We start from the raw sequence: 21854 nt of genomic DNA, 5'->3' as shown, positions 1-21854 counted from the left end.
TAAAGGTAAATCCAAAGCATTGGTACCTATGTAGTTTGGGTTCAAAAACTTACCTTCCTCCAATCTTCATCAGGTGAATAGTCATCATCAGTACCAGTATCTGATGATTCACTAGCCTGACAGACTACAGCTGTTAATTGTTAAAGAGAAGCAAAAATCAACATTCTAGAAATAACTACTGATAAAACGTTCATGAATGCATCAATATGTAAAATATTTGTTCATTTTTTTCAACTGATTTTTACATCTTTTTAACAATAAACACAGCCTAGTTATAGATTTTTAAATTCAAAGTCTACCTGAAAAAAAATAACAATTTTTTTTCAAAAGGCATGGAACTGTTACAGGCTTAATTAAATTCAACTGCCACGATTTTTCATTGTATTTTTTTTTCTATATTGCCCTGTAAGAAATTAATTGGTTAATTTGCTTGCCATATTCAACTTATCCCATTTATAGCTCAATGGATCAGGCTTAATACTAGGTGGCCATAAACAAATTTTGCCTATATACAAGCCCCTAGAGCATAGTTTCCCAAACTTTTCGTTCCATCGCCCCCTTCTTCAGAAATTGTTTTCTCTCATCGCCCCCCAACTCAACCTAACCCATAGGATCCTATGTTAAATCCGTAACTTCTATCGCCCCCCCCCTGAACCATTCCATCGCCCACCAGGGGGCGATATTGCCCACTTTGGGAAACACTGCCCTAGAGCATATATGCTCAACATAGCTTGCGGGCTAAATGTGGCCAGTGGCCTCAAACCTAACTTTGTAGAATCGAATTCAACGACATAACTACAGATCACTTAAGTGACCCACCGCTCAGTTCCAGATCACTCAAGCTGCCTATAGCATATTCCCAGATCACAAAAAGATCTGTGGCACTTGAGTGATCAGTAAATGTGCCACAGATCTTTTTGTGATCTGGGAATATGCTATAGGCAGCTTGAGTGATCTGGAACTGAGCGGTGGGTCACTTAAGTGATCTGTAGTTATGTCGTTGAATTCGATTCTACAAAGTTAGGTTTGAGGCCACTGGCCACATTTAGCCCGCAAGCTATGTTGAGCATGTGTGACCCATAACACATTTACTGATCACTCAAGTGACCCATAACACATTTACAGGACACATAAGTGATGTGTGGCACAATTCCCGATCACTTAAGTGATATGAGCACAGTTCCCAGTTCCATAGCACTTGAGCAGCCGGCGTTATAGTTCCACCTCACTCAAGTTATCCACAGCATAGCTCCAGATCACAGAAAAGTGGCCCACAACACATTTCCACATGACCTAAGTGTGACAAGCAGTATATTCTCAGCAGGGTTGGCAGATTTTTTACAGTTTAAATCATGGTTTAAACTTTCACATCAAAAACCCTGTCAGAAACCTTAAATGTTTCTTTTCAATATAAAAATTCCAGTTGAAAATACACACTTATTCATTGCATGTAATGTTTAAAGTCACTCCAAAACATCCTCTCCCATTCTATACAAAGAATAAATATTTAATATGATTGTAAAATAATATTTTCTGCTCTCTACAGAATTATTTTGAACAATATGTGTATTTTTTCCTACAAAATATAAAATTTGAATAGAGCATAGCGTAACAGCTAGAGGAGAAAACTATAGAATTATTTTATATTCTTAAATTCAACATGTTTCTCGACCTTCTAAAATTTTTTCAACTGCTTGTAAATGTGTATTGATATAACCACATCAGCTGTACTCTTTTCATAACATAGGTGTTTATAAACTTCTTTTATACCATATTTATGTAATGTTGATTTCTGTCATTATTAAATTGTCATTATTAAATTATCTAGATAATCACTCAAACTTAAAATGATATCCTTATTGTGCGTAACATAAGAATATTACTAGCAATAAAAATACTAAATTGTAGAGCTAAAATGTCCTTTAATTTAGCAGTGCTGATTGCATATGATGCTCAAGAAAAGCTCCTATAACTTATTTTAAGTACAAAAGTAAGAATGATAATATCGACAATAAGTTTTTGATTATTTTAATACTAAGTTTGGGAGGCAAAAAAACTAATCCTGTAATCTCCTATCACATATATTTCGAATAAACAGCTCTCTTCCGTATTGCAGTTAAACTCTGTCTGTGAATATGGCCGTTAGTAAACTGAACACAGGTAATCAATAGATAAAATGGACCATAAAATTATACATTTGTTCTAGACTGTCTGTCGAGAAATTCAAAATTGCACATTATAATTCATATTTTTTGATTATTGTAATATAAATTAGTGCTTAAAAAATTAAATTAAATTAAATTAATATATAAAAGTAAGTTTCTCATCATCTTAAAAATTAGAAGTTAAAATTATCTTCGAAATATTGTCCAAAAGCATTCATTTAGGTTTTGAGACATCAAAAACCTAACCCTGATTCTCTCAGCACTTAAGTGACCTTCTTTTTTCCCTTTTTTCAAACCGAGCACAACTCAGGTCTATTGCCATAGGCAATTTACTACCTAGAGAGGTGAGTTGTGCCGGAAGTGTAAGTGCGTGTACCTAACAGTCTGAGTGCGTATCTAGTGTTGTGTATGATTTTTCAGTGCTGCCATCTATATCTCAGAAGTGAAGTGAGTGATGTGTAGTGACTGAATATCTGTACTGTTTGTAGGACTGTTGCTCTCTGTGGCGAGACTTTTTAACGGGGAGATCGGCTCGCATTTGCGCCTTAAAGTTGGGAACCACAGAAAACCAACTTCAGCCGACCACCACTGTGGCGACGGTGGGGCTTGAACCCGGATCCCTGCGATGCGAGTCCGTCCACTTAAGTGACCTGCAGCACATTTCCAAATCACTTAAGTGATCCGTGACATATTTACAGATCACTTTAGTGATTCATGGCACAACAGATAACTAAGTGGCCCGCAACATGTTTTCAAACCAATGAAGTGACCTGCACTCACCTAAAGGTTAAGCAGAGACTCTAGAGGCTGCATAAACCAATGAATGTGAATAAAACTAAAAATATAGATGCTTCAGAGTATGCACTTTAGAATGAGAAGAGAAACAGAGGAACCTAGAGCTCTCCCAGTTACAGAATTTTGAAAAATTCAAATAGGGGCACTGACTTTTATGCATTGCAAAGTGATCGGAGCAGTGAAAAACCATGAACAGCATTGAAATTCTACCTGTAAAACCATAAATGCTGGCACAGGACACATACAAAGAAAGAATATTTCATGAAAGGGTTGGTGCACTAACCTGTCAATGGGAGACTTCCCGTGGCATAAATGAAATCTGCATTGGCTGGCTCCACGTATTTTTTTAATCTGCATCTAGTGCCGGTGTTTATCATGCAACAGGTACCATCCCCACGCTATTTGTAGTTTTTCATGACGCTGATCACTTTGCACTGCACAAAAGTGAGTGTTACCATTTAAATTTTTTTTAATTTTATTGCTGCAACCGTAATTGCAAGAGCTATGTTTTTGTTTCTCTACTCATTCTTGAGGGCACACATTAAAACATCTTTATCTCAAACTTCATTTGCATTTGTTGATTTTTGTAGACCCTAGGGGCGTGTATATTGGCAAAGTTATTCTATAATCACTCTGTACATACATATCATTAAGTGGGAAACTTAAAGTAGAAAATATTTTGATATGGGGGGGGGGGGGGGGGGAATCAGGAAATATGACTTCTTGAACAGGAAAATATCTTGAAAGCAGAAACTTCTTAAACAAAATCCACAGCATAATAAAAAATTTAAACTAACTTCAACAGCCTCATCAAGTTCAGATAAACCTAACTGAAATGAAATTCTAATATAAACATTTTGATACACAATTTGAAATTACTGTAACTACATAATAGGAATCAATATTGATTGTTTACGATTCATAAAATATAGCTTACATCTCAAAAGAGGTCCTGTTCCGCCCGATGACTCAGGTGGATCATCAGGAACAGTGATGATCTCTGCAACATCATCATCTTCCTCTTCGGTTTCTTTCCTCGACATATTCTGCGCCATGGTAGAAACAGGAGGAGCTTCCTTCGCCGGCGCAATGGTCAAAGACGAATTGCTGCCACTGCTACTCTTCAGGGATGAGGTCGGCTGTTGTTCTGCTTTCAAGACCACAGTGTTCTCCTTCGGCGCAGCAGTAGCACCAGCCGTGACAGCAGCAGCAGCACCCTTTGAGGTAGAGCTGCCATTAGCTGTGCTAGGTGCTGACTCAGATTCATAACCATACATTGCTAATAGCTCATTTAATGGCATTTCACCTTCCTGCGCAAGAAGAAACAAATCATAAGCAGCCCAAACTCGAGTCTACTTTGTTCTCCCCAATTACCCAAGATTTTAGCCCTCTTCATACCATGAATATTTCACAATTGACTAATTTCTCCTTTATATTATTGCAAATCCAAACAAGCTTATACATATGCTTCTAAAAATTCTAATTGAAACATTAATGGCCATTTAAATATTTTTCATCCAGCTCACTGGGTTAATTATTATAACTGGGAGACAGAGACCAGCAGTTTACAGCTGATTCCAATTTTTGCCCCCGACAGCTATATGCTTGCTCAGTCATCAGGGCCTCATCTCTTTCCCAATTAAAAGTAGTGCTCTGAAGTTGGGAAAAACTCTTACAAAGACTGAGCAGTAAAACTCATGAACCTTGGAATGTCCTTTAGTGCAGACCGTTTCACTGAGTGGCTTAAGCTTCCGCACCTTTCCGTAAGCTTTCCCAGCTAACATCGAATTGAAAATAAGGACTTATTGGGCTGTTAGGCAGCTGTCTTTTATTTTGTTCTAATATTTCACCAACAGCTGTGTGGCAGGCATCTCCAGAGGTAAGTATGGTACTACCAAGTGCCAACAAGGTGCCCTTTTTATCAACTTTTACGGCTTCACTTGCTAAAAAAAAAAAAAAAAAGATAAAACCAGCCTGGTTTCCAATCTTTTCACATGTAGAAATTCTCTATGAAAATAACCTGACAATAGATCTCTACCAATCACAATAGTAACCATTCTCAGCCAACCCCTGAAGATGCCACCTCAGCTGTGGACGAAATGTTAGAACAAATTGGAAGACCACAGTTCAACAGTCCGGTAAGTTTTTATTTTCAATAATGGATCATGATAGGAATCCACATAATTTGAATCATTTTAGAAGCATGTGTAAGCTTAAAGAAATTAGAAAATCACAAAATAATCAAATGATAATGAAACTTGTTTAAACTTATGCTACTCTAGTCATTTTGAGATGAGATCTTGAAACAACTTTTGTAAAACTCTCGTAGTGTCTAAGTCTTCAACAAAAACAAGTGTACAGACTTTCCAAAAAGGAAAAACCAATGACTAAATATCCTTATCAAATTGGAAACTATGGCTTTTAGTTTAAAAAAAAAATGAATTATTACTTTTAATTATGCTTCCTATGAAGGTCAATTACAGAAATCGCTCATTGCAAAAAAAAAAAAAAAAAAAAAAAAAAAAAAGAGCTACTAATTTTTTTGTCATTCATTCCATGTAAAGAACATAGGATAAAATCAAGTTTCTAATAGTTAAAATTAGAATCAAAGACATCCAGGTTCACTTGCATAGGACTGGGATTACACTATAGAAGTTTGATAGTTTTTTTATAAAACTATAAAAATGCAACAAATAAGCGTATAGGTTGCATTCAAGCGAATGTAACCAATAGGTTTATCAGTTGTTTTTTCAAGTTTTGTAAAAGAATCTTTCATTAAACTTTTATCGTGTAATCCTGACCTAAAACCAGAATATGTACAACATTGCCATGGAAGAGTTGATCAACTTTGCCCAAGAATATTAAGAAGACATCAACAAATAAGGCAAATACACGAAAATACAAAAAAAATCCTAATGCATTTCAACACCAATGGGTGGTGTCTACAGAGGAAAAATATTTAACCACTAGTCACGCTGACCGAGTTTCCCACTTGGGTTGAATACCAAATCTTAACGTTCTGACTACGACATTTGAAGTGAACAGACATACTGTTTCCACTGAGCAACCGAGCGTTAAGATTTGGTATTCAACCCAAATGGTAAACTCGGTCGGCGTGACTAGTGGTTAAATGTTTTTCCTCTGAAGATGACACGCATTGGTGTTGAAATGCATTAGGATTTTATTTTTTTTTAATTTTCGTGTATTTGCCTTATTTGTTGGTGTGTTCTTAATAACATTGTCATGCTTTATTTTTAAGAGTCCCTAATTTTCAAAATACTGTGTTAGCCGGCATGCCACAAAAATCAGAGGGGGGGGGGGGCCTCCAATTTGTTGAATGTTGGAGTTTGGCCCATTCCCAACATGCATGGATATTGGAATGAAATAATAGTTTTCACAGTAGCAAATGTGCTTTACCAAGGAATTTGATAATAATAATAAATACTGAATATATTTACTTATCACTCAAGCATAATTATCGTGTGTGAGCCTAACACAAAATAAAGATATCTATACGTATAAAATAAACATGTCCTGACTGATTCATAATTGCAGAGCCAAAACCACTAAAGCTATGCTATAAATCTAAAATTTGGTCTCAGCAGTTTTATTTCATAATGTGTGTGTATAGAGATCCACTAGGAAGATTTTTTCCAAAATTCAACACCTAAAGTGGTCATAAGAGAAAGTTTTCATATTACGAAATCTGCACCATTTTTCCTGGGAGTGTTTGTCAAGGGCCCCAACACATTTCAACAACATATATTCACTGATTGATATTAGTTACAATCCCTCCCCATGTCAAAGTCGACCCCTGACCATTGCGACGACTACCCCATTCACCTCCCCATATTCATTAAAAATTGTATTATTGGCAGGGTGGAGGTTGAAATTTCCCCCTCCCTTTCCTCTGTTCCCTATACGCACACTCAGTGATCCCCCACAAGGAGCCTTTATCTGCTTATGGTCGGGATGGCATATTGATATATCATTATATTGTGCTTTAAAGTTGATGATTTATCACAATGAAAAATTTCAATATTGCCCAGTACTTTGGAGTCTCCCAATTTCTCTATTTAGCTCAACTAATTTACGTTAAGTACGCTTAGTAACCAACACTTCAGTAAACCAAGATTTTTGGGAGTGAAAGCAAAAATAAAGTGTTGAACCATATTAATGCAATTGCAAGAAGAAAAATATCCTAAAATGCAGAGAACAGACAAAGTTCAAATCAGCTAATTCAATCGCTTCTCTGACTAGACATTTGAGAATTTTCTCAGAATCTGACTCGAATTTCCAAGCATGCCAGCAAATACTAGCAGGTATTCCCAGCATGTTGGTTGCATGCTGGCAAATATGGTATATAGTGGGGAAAAAAAACCTAGATAATTCCACATAATTTGGACTAGCCTGTGTCACTGACAATAGCTAAAAGAGAGTTTGCAAAAACAAAGGTTGGATAACCGAGGTTCTACCAAACATACATTCAAATCTCTCAACCAACCTAACTGGATAGCTGGGACTGAGGATCAACCGAATGCGACAAAATCTAGTTAAAATGGTGGGGGGAGTAAACCCAGTGCAATGCACTGTATACATTATGCATACATGCATATGATTTAAATTGAGATTCTTGGAATAATCACTCATGATGATGAAATGCAAATTGATCAATTAAAATATTTAAATTTGACCTGAAGATTTGCAAAACTCTAATTATTCAGCCTGGATAAAAAAAATTATACTCTAATAATTGATATAAAATTTATATTATTAAAATAATTACAATACAATACTGCTTAATCGTAATATTAGTAAAAAGTAGCTTTTTATGAATGAAAGTAAACATCTTAAATGACCAGCTGACAATCAGTTAATTTAAGGGACATTAACGAAATTTCTAATCACTTCTTTTATGGGTTTTGAAGTGAAATAAACAGTGGAGTAAAAAAGGAAGAAGGAATACACCTTTACTGGGTTAATGATAAAATTATGGGCTACAATGGCATTAAACTTCAATTTTTGATCTTGCAGCATAATAAAAATAATGGTTAGACAGCACTTGTACCGGCAGAAAAAGCACTAAACTTAGATACTTACTCTTTGTAAATCATCTAATTCATTAGTTACACTCTCAGCACTTTCCATAGCTTCTTCTTCTTCTAAAGTATGTTCATCGTCGAAGTCATTTACCAGCATTTCTGCAGAGGGATCAAAATCTTGATCACTGTCTGTGAGAGGAATTAAGAAAAAAAAAGTCATGAGTATAACAGTTTTAGACTTGACTAATAGAAACTGAAATGACTTTCATAAAGAAAAAACATTGAGTCTTTTCTCAGAATTAACGATAAACTTGCAAGTCAGACAACTGATTATCATTCCAGATTACTAATATATATAGTAGATGCACTTTTCTGAAAAAAATTGACTTTTCAAGTGAAACAGTCATTACTTGAATGGTATTGAATTGACCTTAATAGAGTTTCTCAAGCTAAAAAATTGAATCAAAACTTAAATTAAAACAAATTCAAAATACGTATTAATTATATTATGCACTATATAGCCGTAAGTAATGGGGGACACAGAGTTCAGGAGATTTTTTTCTGAATTTCTAGAAAAAATATTTGATAAATTGTTCCAAAATTAACGGGGGTAATCGGGAATCAAAGCGATAGGGAGTTGCTCCAGACTAACTTAAACAGGATTGCAGCATGGGCAAATGAATGGAGCATGATGTTTAGCGCATGGTAGCTCATTTTGGTTCGAGCAACCCACGGTTCTCTTACGAGTTGAATGGTGTCACTATCCCGGATGCAACTAGGGTCACCAATTTGGGAATTCTGATTGACAAGTGGCTTAGGTTTTCTGAACATTGTTCAGCGGTGGTCAAAAAAGCGAATAGAATGCTTGGTCTCATTTTCAAAAAGGTCTCTTCGCTTTCTCCTAAAGTCATTCTTCCGCTTTTTCGAGGTTTAGTTTGTCCTGGACTGGAGTATGCTGTAAGGTTTAGGAGACCATACCTACGGAGGGACATAGACTTGGTTGAAGGGGCAGAGAAACGTGTTCTTATTGGAACATGGGGCTCGAGTTATGAAGAGAGACTTTATTTTTTGAATGTTTACATTGGATGAACGCAGATGTCGAGGAGATATGATCGAAGTGTTGAAAATTTTCAATGAGATGGATAGAATGGACCATGAACTTTTAGTACACCGCCAATCGACTGCTTTTACAAGGGAACACCACTATCGATTGGTAAGGGACAATGCAAGGTCATGGTGTCTCGCAGGGAATTTTTCTCTAATAGTCAATAAATGGAATCGCTCACCCCCGGAGGTAGTAAATTGTAACACAATTGGCACGTTTAAAAAGAAGTATGATAAACGTGTTGGGGTAAATCGAGAAGCTATTCATACTTAGAATAAAACAGCCATAAGTATTCTTTATGGGGCATTGTATAATATTTTATCAAGTGTATATATTGTTTATAATGTTTCTAATTACATTTTTAATTGGGTTGCTTTATTTTTGAAATATATGACATCCATATTTGTTATGGGCATATTTTTCTCAGCCACCTCGCTGGGCATTATGCCTGTTGTGGTGTTGTATTTGTAAAATTTTGGTCATGTGAACCCTATTGTGAGCGCGTGCTCACAATTTCTAGCGAAAATTTAGTCACGAGTGCATGTAGTGGACCAATGAAAAAATTATATTTAAAAAATATAGTTTTGATCTTACTCTATGAGAAAAAGCTAAAAATTGTTTGTAACTTTGACGAAATATTCCATCTGTTATTTTCAATGTTTGTATGCATTTTCAGGAAAATTACATTTATTTTTACGAAGATATGAATGTTTCTTCTAAAAATTTTAATTTTCAACACTTTTTTGCTTATAAAACATGCAGTTTTCACTCAAATTGCACGAAAATCACAGAAAGTATGGCAACATAAAAACTACACAATATACTGGAATTTAAGAAAAAAACCATCTTATATTCCATGAGATATAGACATTCAAAAAATAATAATTTTCAAGTATACACGCATGAAAGGCATCAATGTTATTTTTATAATTTGATTACCAACCATATAGAGCAACTTTTGTGAAAGTTACAGTTGAATATCTGCATTTTATAATATTTTAAGTGTACATATTTTTTTTAGGTTTTACAATTGCATTTTCACACAACTGGGTTGATGTATTTTCGTTATGGGCATCTTTCTCCTCAGCTAACTTGGGAATTTTGCCTGTTGTGGCCTTGTATTTGTATTTCAGTTTTTTTAATTTTGAAATCACACACGTGTGTAATGCTCAAGCATTTCTCATATATAGCATCAGGCACGTGTTTTTGCTCATTCGTATAATGCAGCGGGCCTATTCTCAAAATAATCAAATGACAGAAAATAAGCATTAAGTCAATTTGTGTAAAATCCCTGATCCTCCAGCTACTTTCCAGAAATAACTTGAATGCAGCTCACTCTAATGCCTATACTTTTCTGTTTTTTCAAGATGTTCAACTGTAAGTTGCTCTATATATATAAAAAATAAAATGATATTCTTCACACATTGTTACAAAAATCGTTTCCTTCAAATAGTCACATCTCATGAGATATCAAATAATACTTCAAATTACAAAATAATGTGCAATTGTTTTAATTGTCAAATTTTCTATAAGCTTCTTAAAATATAGAAAAAAATATAAGGTAGGGTATAATAAAAACCCCTACTTGTTATAAAAGTAGTTATACATGTAGTTAGTACATGTAGTAGTACTTGTTATACAAAACTCGTACGTTGCAAATTAGAATTTTTAGAAGAAACATTTTCATGCAAATACGAGCGATTTTCACAAATGCATACAAACATTGAAAACAGCAGGTGCAATATTTTGTGGAAGTTACAAATCATTTCCACCTTTTTCTGATACAAGGTTGATCACAAACCTTTTTTACAATTTAATTTTTCATTGGTTCCCCAAAATGCCCTAGTGACTAGAGTTTCATTATAAATTGTGAGTATGCACTTAGGGTTTACATGACCAAAATTTCAAAACAATTCATCAAGTATTTTTTCTACAAATTTGAAAAAGTTTCTGAACCCCAAAGTGTCCCATGACTTATGGCTATTACAATGTATAAGACAGGGGTTCTCAAACTTTTTCTACCCACAGCACCCCTTTCCATTAATCAATGCTCATCCGCAGCTCCCCAGAGTAGTTTAGCAAAGGATCTCTTCGAAAAACCTTTGTCCGAGACGCTACAGTTTGAGAAATCCCGATATAAGGTATTATGTTTGTTAGCTATTTTGTTCAAGTTGCTGGGAGCTGATAAATCTGTACCAATTGACACAAGTCATACAACTGTTTAACATTAACTTGATAGCGTTTCCACTTTTAAAATTTATTTGGTTATGAATAAATACAGCGAGACCTCAGTACAATATCAATGGGTTTTAACGTCACCTCGCTTATAACATCAGTTTTTGAAAATCTGAGCCGACAGAATGAGAATTCTTTAGTAAACTTTCCTGTGTGTTTAAGGTCAAATTACAAAACCGCTTTCAGTCACTTTGTGAGTCTTCTCGAAGTTACGTGTATTAATATTGTTCCTTCAGAAGCATGACTCTTGCAGAGGGAAGACATTTCATCTTCAATTGGAGTTTTATTTCACTTTCATTCACTTCTTTTGCTTGGAAGTGATTCATACAAAATTTGTAGGAAGGTATGGACCAGCGTGTGGGAGGACAGAAGGTGCCTGGTTAGCTTTTGGAATAGAAATCCAGTTTGAACTGGATTCTGTCCTAGTGGTGCACCCCAAAGCAGAATATTCCAAAATCTGTGACCTACGTCGCAGAACAATTAGCGCTACTGCAGAACAATCTGGAAGTAAAAAAAAGTACAAGAAAACACTACGTATTGTGCTGATTTTTACCGCAGAACATTTCCAGTTAGCCGAGGGTTTGTTGCAGAACAATGCAAAACATTCCGCTTTGGGAGTGGTGCAGTGGTAAGATGCTCATCTTCCACCATGGGCAGAGATAGGGGGATTGGGGGGGGGGCAGCATCAAAGGTGGAGTCAACTGATCTAATGTATATATATGAATTGACATCATAATCGTGCCCCCCAGACTTCCAAGTCTATCTCTGCCCATGTCTTCCACAATGAAGAGCACTATTAGGGTTCATGGGTTCAATCACGAAGAACAACATAAAAAACAAGTTATTTACCTAATGAGCCTGGGGCAACTACCAATAGATGACACCATTATTTCTCACCCAACTCCATCAGTAGGAAATTACCATAAATCAATATGATCAGAGTTGGTGTGCAGTAAAGTAGTTAGAACTGGATAAGCAAGAAAGTAGTAAGCTCAAATATCCCACTGTAAAAAAATCTGTACATTCATGATTGCTCACAAAGTGAAAAAAACTTGACCTTTGGGAAACAAAATAAAACCATAAAAGAAAACTCTTTCAGCACTGAACATTGTCAAAAGGTTCCTCACAACATCCGAGGTCACCGAAGAACATTTCAAAGTTATGGGACAATCAGAAAAGTTTGTTAGTAGTGTGAAGCAACCACGCATAAGACTTCCATACATGCCAACACCTTGGAACCAAGCCTCTCTGTAGTGGAAATGTTCATCACCAGGGAAGTGGGGGGGGGGGGCAAAAAATTCCTGAAATTTTTTTCCCTCTTGACTTTTTTTCCTAATTCAAATCAAATTTCTTCAACTTCAGAAAAAATCATGAATCTGACATTTTGTATCAACTAGCAGTAATACCTACACTTTGATCTTAGCCAAAAGGCTGAGATAGCAGTAATACCTGGCACTGCCCGGGTTTTTTTCATACACTGGGAGCATTAAAAAAGTGATAAACCATTGTTTGGGAACCAAGGTAACCAAAGTAGACCTTCCAAAAGTTATTGTTGCTGGACAGTTTTTCAACCCTATCTGGCATTTGCCCAACTCTGTCGAACTTTTAAAGTATTTTATAATTTAAGTTTAAGGTTGAATTTTCTGGATGTTATGCTGAAACTGAAGAAAAGTGATTTGCCTCCTCCGGGAATCCAATCCGGGTCCCCTTGTATACCGGGTAAGTGCGCTAACCATTAGGCCTATACCAGAGAGATACTTTTCAATTCCTCATGACACGCATTAGTAGCATGAAGCACTGAGTGGAATCATAGAAGCCTCCCTTAACTACAGCAATTTTCGCCCCAGTTGGTGCTTAGTTTAAGGGTTGGTGTATTAAGTTTAAGGGTTTGTTTGGTACAAGTATAAAATTCGGCAAAGATTGGTGTGAAATTGTAGATTTGTATATAGAACATGCACACAGATGAACACAGAAAATCAATTATATTGAGTTTTTTGTTTTACAGTACTATCTCTGAGTGAAATTTCAACTTTCTTTCATTTATCAAAAAGAAGTTTAGGCCATGATAAGTTATCTCAGTACAAACCGCACCTTTTCATGTCAATCATTGATTTGTTATTAATTTGATATTTATTCTTTAGAGATGCAGTCTTTGCGTGATGTTTTTTGTACTTGATAGGACTATTTCTAGGAAAAAAAAACAGATTTCCATAGTTTTTCATGATTCACCGTAGTTTCTTATTTTATGCTAGAAATCCATAGAAACTACAAAAATGGCATAGTAGTTGGCAAGTATGGATTTTTTTTTAAATATTGTCATGTAACATAAGTTGTAAACACTTATGTGAATATATATTTATTTTTTCATTAAATATCACAACTATTTCAAGACAAATTGGCTGCTTCTTTGTGCTACTTTAAAAAAATTATTTCTTCATAAATTATAGACTAACCTGCAGTTTCTGTAAGCAAAATGAAGTTTGATAGCCAATTTTTCTTGTATGTATGTTATCAGAATGTGTGACTTGTGAAATCATACTTACTCCTCATTAAGTCACCCCGCTTATAAAGTCAACTTCATTCTGTCCCTAGAGGTGGCGCTAAACAGAGGTCTTACTACATTATTTTTACTTCACATCTCATAAGACATAAAAGTTTTAGACAATATGGTGAAAACCATGACAAATACTTTGGTTTTTACCAGTGTCCAAAACTTTGCAAAACCTAATAAAAAGTCATCCTTACCTGCACTAGACTCACTCTGATTTGGCTGAAAGAAGAAAAAAAATGACAGTTGAGACTCAAAATATTCAAAAACAAAATATATTTTACATTTTTGGCAAACAGAACTAGTAACTTTTTCAAAACTTGAAACAAAACAATGTTGCATGCATAATATCTCAAATGGAAATAAAAATACTGATAGCACAAAGAAAATAGTATATACGGGGGGGACAGAATTTCATACTCAAGTAAGTACTTACATAACTCTCCAACCTTCTGTAAAGCTGTTTTTAAAGGCAAGAAAAACTAAAAACCAGATAATCATTAAATAAAATTGGGCTAACTTTCATTAAAAACACAACTGAATGAAATGTATTCTCTGATATTATTTACTTATTTTATTTGAATTGGGAATTACATAAGCACATTTAACATGGTTGAAATGGTCTGCTATTCTTTGCTGCATCTGTTTTAAATTAATGAACCTGGTATTGCAACTGGTTTGTTGCAAAACGCTCACCCATTTTGTCCACATTTTCTACCTGGTACAGAAGCTTTTTTTGTTGCTTTTTGAAACAGCACCCTGTGTTTTTCCCCTAGCTAAGATACTGATCAGAACAATCTATTCATTTCCAATCTAAAGACTAATGAAATCCTTTTTATTGCCAGCATAGCCTTATTGCATATCTGTCAATACGACTAAGAATAGCTTTAATCACTACTTCTACTATTATATAGCTAAAGAAATTGAACCCCAAAACAGAACATTTTGCACTGTTTTGCAACAAGCCCTCAGCTGACTGGATATGTTATGCGGTAAAAATTTGCTAGTGGCGTTAGGGCCACACATACACTCAGAACACACATTCCGCCATGTAGCAATCCATTAGAAATTCTGCACAGGAATGTGTATGAGGTGCATGTACAGTCAAGTAGCAGGGGCAATTAAAAATTCAAATAATAGTGTTTCCTACACTTTTCTTAAAATTCTTCCCAGATTGTTCTACAGCAGCACTGATCATTATACCACGTGCATTGCAGTTTTCAGCATATTCTGCTTTGGGGAAATTCAGCTGTTCAACATAAAAGATGCAAGTCATTCTAAGGAATAGCAAATATTGGGAATTGATGAATGAAAAAGAAAACGTTCAATTCCAATTTAAGCATGCTTCTCAAAATTAAACATATGCTCGTAAATAATGGTGTGTTAAGTATGCCGACTCTAATAATGAGAATCTACATCTCTCTCTTGAGCAACTAACCATGACATAGCTCACGTGGGAGTCCTTGGTTATTCCCTGTAATAGACCAAGGGATCCTCAGGAAAGTTGTCTATTGAAAAACACTATATAATTAGCTCATGAAACTCAATTTTCTTTCTGATGCTACATGCAATCTTCTAGCTGTAGTATTTTTCAAATAAATAAAAAATAAATAAAATCAATAATAGTAAATATATAACATGTTATATAATTAATTTATAAGATCTTCAAAAAACAAACTGCATCAAACTCAAATCAGTCATTTCAAAAGTAACGGTATGAAGTAAAAAAAATTTAAAAAAAACTACATGCTCAACTGAAAGTAAAAAAAAGGATAAAACATGGCGCACTAATTTATTATAAAATTCTTCAAACCTCCAATCGCATCGTCGTAGCAGGCAAGTCTCCATAGCTACGATTGGCAATTCACAAGACTAGAATTTGTCGTTACGGCTTTGGCATCGTTCGATTCAGTAGTGGTTACCTATTGAATCACAGACGTATGTGGTTTTGGCAGTACCTTATCCTCTCGGCCTCCAACACAGGAGTGTCGTTTTTTTCATTCCAATACAGAAACGCACACAAGAGGATATTATTCTTTAATCACCAAAACTTCAGTCAGATGTGTCCTGATTCGTATATTTCTGGACAGACCCGGTGTTCTCGCATTGCGCAACCTAGCACTGAAAACAAGGAAAAGGCAATGAGAACACCAGGTTACTGTACAGTTGTGCGAAATTCAACTGAGAGCAGCTTCACAAACTTAACATATCGCAGGAGTAACCTGAATGTTTTGCTTGCTAGACACCAGCAAACAAAAACACATTCTGCATTTTAAAAAATGTGAAACGACTTCACTTAACACATAACTATGGCTATCATAATCACACCAAAGAAAAAGCAAATAGTCATATTTTCTGAATATTGCCTATAAAATTCAAAGCTGAAGAAATTTTGATTCCCCCTGATTATGGACTTTTGTTTCTACCTTTATTTACACTGCCAGATAGATGACGTGATATTTTTCTCATGAAACAATATTCAAATTAATTTTTTGACTGACATAAACAAACAGCAACCCACACGATATGCATTTAACTTTTCATTCACAATCTGTAAAATTTCAAGATATTGAAAATTTAAAAAACAATAATAAATTAGTATTTTCTGTATTTAACAGTAAGCTGATGGATGGATTGAACACAAAAATGCCTAAGACAGAAAGATTTCTTTCTCAGCCAATATCTATAAATATAAAATTGATTTTCTGCCTGCCTGTCTGTCTGTCTGTCTGTGTGTGTATGTTCTCTATACAAATCTTCAATTTTAGATCGATCGTCGCCAAATTTTGCATATATACCAAATGGGACCCGACTTGAACGATAGGCTACTTTAAAATTTCGTCAGACCAGGGCAAATGCCCCAAATGGGCAAAAAACTGTCCGGCAACAATGGTTTTTTGGGCCTCAACAATCACTTTCCGAACGTTTACTTTGGTTACCGTGGTTCCCTAGCGATGAGTTTCAGACGTGTTTATGTCTTTACAATGGTTTGTCACTTCTTTAATGCTGCCAGTTACGTATAATAGTTTATGCCTTTATAATGGTTTGCCACATTGTCAATACTCTCAGTAATGAGGCTTTTTGAATAGACGTCATAATCATCACCATCATCGCTTTGAGGGTCAGGAAAAGGGTTATCCTCATAGAAATCAGTATTAAAATTGCCGATTTAACTCCATAAATACGGAAATTTAGTGGGGGGGGGGGGGGGTTTCCTGCCACATCAATAATTTTAAAAATTAAATTGAATTCTCGATTTTTGAAATATTGAATTCACTTGGAGATACGAAGCCCAGAAAATTAGAAATATGAATAATTTGCCGGATCTACTTTTGAGTTGGATATCCATGTAATAACATTGATTTCAACTTTTTATTTATATCCTCAAGCATGAAAATTAATGTCTCCGTATTGTCTTTTGATATTTATTCGCATAAATTCATATAGTTTAGGATGTTTTTAAAATTAGTTATGGGCCCGTAAAGTGCATCAAAAAAATTCCACAGCTTTAATTAAGCATTTTTGGAAGCTGAAACAGGCAGAAATAGATAACTTGAAGTTCAGGGGGAGGGAATCAAAATACCTAACACCCATAAAAAAAAGGGGGGGGGAACTATTCATTTCTACGTTTCTTTAAATTTAGATTTGTTTATTTCATGAGTCGCGCAGGACGTCGCCATATTGGTTAACTTAGACACAGTTTGCATGTCCCTCAAAGAAAGAGGGAGATATCGCATGATCCAAAAAGCCTTATTGAAGAAAACCCGGGCAGCACCGGGTATTGTAGCTAGTATCATATAAACTTGTGTCGATTCCTCTTTTTTTTTATAGATCAGTTGTGCAGAATTTAGAAATCTGTAAGAGACAAAATAACATGGTGCCAAGTATAAAATTTTATGAGTTTCTTTTGTATGGTGAAAACTTGTGAGCATAACATTTTATAAATATTTTCACTGAAATTTTCCTTAATACTATTGTTTTATACAAGTACGTATCCAAATTAAAAAAGGAAATGTATATTTTTTATCCCTCAAGCCGGTTCAGAAAATTAAGGCTTTATTCGAGGCATTTAAATTTTTTTTTTAAAATCAAATTTTGTGCATCTCTGCTGAAAGTAATTCATATTAATTTCAAAATCGTAAGAAAAAGTTGTTGTAGTGAAATGTCTGCTAACCGCAATAAAAATTTTACTATGATTATTTAAAAAATAATCAAGCGGTAAAAAATTCCACCACCTGTGATGTACCATGTACTGAGTTCAGAGAAGAGGGATTAACCTCTGCCTGTACAAAGGTGAGGTAATGGAGTAGCCGGAAGAAATACTTCAGAGCTCATTTCATTTCCCTCTTATCACAATGATCTTTCGTTGACGAGTGAAAAAAAAATTATGATTTTTAATGTAAGGCTGGACAAGTTGCAAACAAATCTAGGTGCCAAAACAGTTTTTAGGCGCCAAAAATATTTTTACCTGAAGAAAAAGGTTCAAAATAATGCTTCTTTTGACTTATTGAAGGGCATAGTGATTCTCTTTTGTGGTGGCAGATTTGCTGCTATAAATTCTAAACATTTATTTTGTGCTGCTCTCAACCTGTAATTTAGTAACTACACAGTTTTAGGCGCCAATACTAATTTTTTAGTCACTATGGTAACCTGGTGCTTGAGATTTGCCCAGCCCTGCTTTAACGTATAATATACAGGAGAAGGGTACAAACATAGTGCAACAGATTTTCTCATTTTGAAAGCCTGTCATTATGGATCCGTTAAAAAACCTGCTACACGCATCTTTTCCCCATTTCTTTGACAAATATTGACAAAGATACCAGCTGCTGAGATTTATCTCTACTACTGCAACATTTCAACTATACCTCATTCAAATTTTTTGCCAAAAGTGAATATGTAAAAACTTCTCCAATTTTATCATACTTTTTTTATGTAGCTGAACCTTGTTGAGACACTGTAAATTTATTTGGTATGGAATATTTTCAATCAACAAAAGTGGTTTCGTTTTGTCCATGAAAATAGTCAATTTGTTTTGAAGGAGTTTGTCTTAACAAGGTTCAACTGTATTACTGTAGAACCAAGAGTTCACAGAACCACCCCTCTCCTCCGTGTTTTGGGAAGGTTCTGGAGGGTTGCCATAAACTTGGATGAAAAAACAATTTATTGTTTTTACATTTATATGTGCTGAAATATTATGTAAAACAGCCAATAAACTTTGTCTTATTTGTTGTAGGCGGGGAATTCCTTGGTCTGATCTTATTGGCGCACAGGATCCATGGAGCATAGAAGGTTAAGAACTACTGCTGTAGAGTCCTATTACCCGGGCCATAGCTAGGATTTCTGCTGCCCGAGGCAAACATTACTTTGCTGCCCCCACAACTTTAAAATTTGATAATTTTATAACGGTGATCTTTGTTCCCAACTAAAATTTCTGCCCAGGGTAGTTGCCCCCTCCCCCAAGTTATGGCCCTGCTATTACCCAAGGTGAATGGGGCTGAAAGCACACAGGAATATAAAATACAATAAACTATATTTAAGATTATTGTATTTTGACATTTTTATTCTAAATTTCATTTACAAAGAAGAGAGATAGAAATAGAGATGCAAAAAACATAGATGCCCATCAGGGCACGCCGATTTAAATTGCTTGATTTTTGTAAAAAGGTCATTGATTTAAACCACAAAAATTAAATTCCATTTTTCTTTTACATAACTTTTATGATATTGAAATAAAAGTAACCTGGTATGGTATACATGTTATTGATGAGTGGCGAAGTTCGTGATTAAAAGAAGTACAGAAGATCTTTGGGGTAAATATAGACTTGAACCTAATCCCTAGATACAGTGCAGAAAAAAAACTGCTCTATTTCAAGATTTTGTGCATGGAAAGAATTGGAGGAAAATACAGGGGGAGCTGCACTTAGCTAAACTGCACTAAGTATTTTCAGTGCATTACAATGTGGCACTAGGGTTCCCCTGATTAAAAAGCCTAGGAATTATTTTTTGTACAAAGACTTGAATTCTATGCCCTAATTGCTAGATGTTGTGAAAACAAATATTGTTGGGCTTTGGACTTCACTTTTCATATTAAAATTTTGAGTTTGCTTGTTTTTTTTTAACCAAAACGCATTATATATCTCTGAAAGAATAACAATATTTAAGCTATTAAGCAACATCATGAAAGTCAGAAACACATCTACCAATTGCACAAGAAACAATATTGTTAAGAATTTGTTTTTTATTTAGTTGATGCTGAATGGCCCTTTGGTTGTACATCAAGTGAATTGAGAAACCTGCACCATATGTGATACTTAGTTGCCACCACGCATTCACTTTAGGGGGGGGGGGGCGAAGGACTCATAAGAATAAATGCACTTTTCTCTGTGAGAAAAATGTTAATCCATGAAGTTAATTTGGGCTTAACAACCTTTCATGTTACATGAACACAGATTTTTGGTGTTCGTATTTTTTGCTTGTAGTTCATTTGCAATTTATTTATTAATGAAATTCAATTTGAGAGATTAAAAGAAAAAAGCAGTCAAGTGATATGAAAATATGCATTTTTAATGATTAACAAGACATTTGTTTTAATTAATGAGCAGTCTATTAATTAAAATCATAGAAATCTGATTTAAATTTAAAAAAATCTATTTTTCTGATTTTTTTTTTTAAATAATTTTTCATACCTTGATGCCCATGCAGGTCTCATGAATTTTGCGATGAAAAAAAATCATTTTTATTTTATGAAATAATTTTCCAAAGTTGTTTTCTTTGAACTTTTGTACTTAAAAACTAGGTACAGTAAGAGCATGTACAAAATACTTTGCATTGCAACAAACTAGTTCGACTGCAATCACGGAGTGTAGCGAGAACTTTATATGTTATTGGAAAGTACAAGGTGGTTCAGAATTGAAAGAAACTAGTTGACATAGCTTATTAGAATCATTGATAATGTTATCATTAGGGTATTGTTATCACTTTTGAAAAGAACAGACTGATATCATAACATGGGAAAAATTTTGTTTACAGTAATCTCAAGACTTCTTTTTTTTGCACATTCTGAAGCTAAGGTGTAACCAATTCCTCCCCCAGTATGAATTAATAGTTATCTGACTGTAAGAATATGTAGGAGGCTAGAAGGTGTCCTCTCTCTGACACCCCCCCCCCCCCCCCGACAAACATTTCTGTACTTAATGTCTAAATAGGTTCCGATTCATGTAGACATAGAGCTACTTTTGCAAAGGCTTTCCTATACTGTACTGAAGGCAAATGTATAACAAAATAAAGCTCTTTCCTTGATCAGTTTTTTTCAATCAACCAGATTCACATTTCTTTTCCGAGAAACTTTCTCAAGGGATCAATGAAACGTAATTAAAAAATATTATACTTCATAATATAAATTAAGACAATTCCACCTAATGCCTCACAATGGCTGAATAACAAAAATACATGACTTTAGCTTAAAGGGGAAAAAAATGTCCCCCCCTCCCATTTTAAGGGAAAATATGGAATAATTGAATTTTGCAACCAATTATGTGGGAAAGGAAAACTGAGTTGTCCCGTTTTACCAAACGGGATGTATGGCCACTGTACTTGCACAAACATGACTTTCTCCAAATATACTTATCATTTATTTATCGTTACCAAAAATCCCAAGTCCTGATGCAGTGATATTAAGCAGCAAAGACTGCATTATGTAGCTACACCAAAATAAGTACAATAATCTTCAAAATGTTGTGAATTGCAAGAAAAACTATATTACTATACTTCATGTCACAATCATTTGATATTTTCCTCGCATTGTACAGTATAAATTTCCAACAACCAGATTGGAGTTTGTAATGCCCTTGGATACAAAGTTTATTTTGTTGTGGTCAAAACATAGGATAATTCTCTGGAGTGGCTAATCAATTAATTGGCATGAATCAGGTTTTTTTTTGTCGCAGTCATTTCATACATGTCAG

General features: G+C 34.8%; 1 protein-coding gene across 9 annotated transcripts in view; it reads right to left on the bottom strand.

Moving 5' to 3' along the window:
* The window catches only part of LOC149070055 (mesoderm induction early response protein 1), a 46579-nt gene that overhangs the window by 20651 nt on the left and 4074 nt on the right, over positions 1–21854 (bottom strand). For 3 of the 9 annotated variants that reach the window (XM_089250166.1, XM_089250174.1, XM_089250170.1), the window contains exons 2-5: positions 14088–14112; positions 8061–8191; positions 3898–4270; positions 54–130 (exon numbers count right to left, since the gene is read on the bottom strand). In XM_089250166.1, coding sequence (XP_089106292.1) covers positions 54–130; positions 3898–4270; positions 8061–8191; positions 14088–14112 — 606 coding nt within the window. Of the gene's footprint in view, positions 1–53; positions 131–3897; positions 4271–8060; positions 8192–14087; positions 14113–14326; positions 14351–15328; positions 15406–15703; positions 16012–21854 lie in introns of those variants that run through there. The other 6 variants (XM_089250168.1, XM_089250175.1, XM_089250167.1 and 3 more) reach the window with 5 other exon arrangements.

Source organism: Pholcus phalangioides, unplaced genomic scaffold (genome assembly GCF_987345545.1).
Source record: "Pholcus phalangioides strain wild (caught in Gottingen) unplaced genomic scaffold, Ppha-v1.0 ptg000022l_1, whole genome shotgun sequence".
Taxonomy (NCBI): domain Eukaryota; kingdom Metazoa; phylum Arthropoda; class Arachnida; order Araneae; family Pholcidae; genus Pholcus; species Pholcus phalangioides.
The sequence above is the reverse complement of the archived record's forward strand: the minus strand, read 5'-3'. Positions and strand labels throughout refer to the sequence as shown.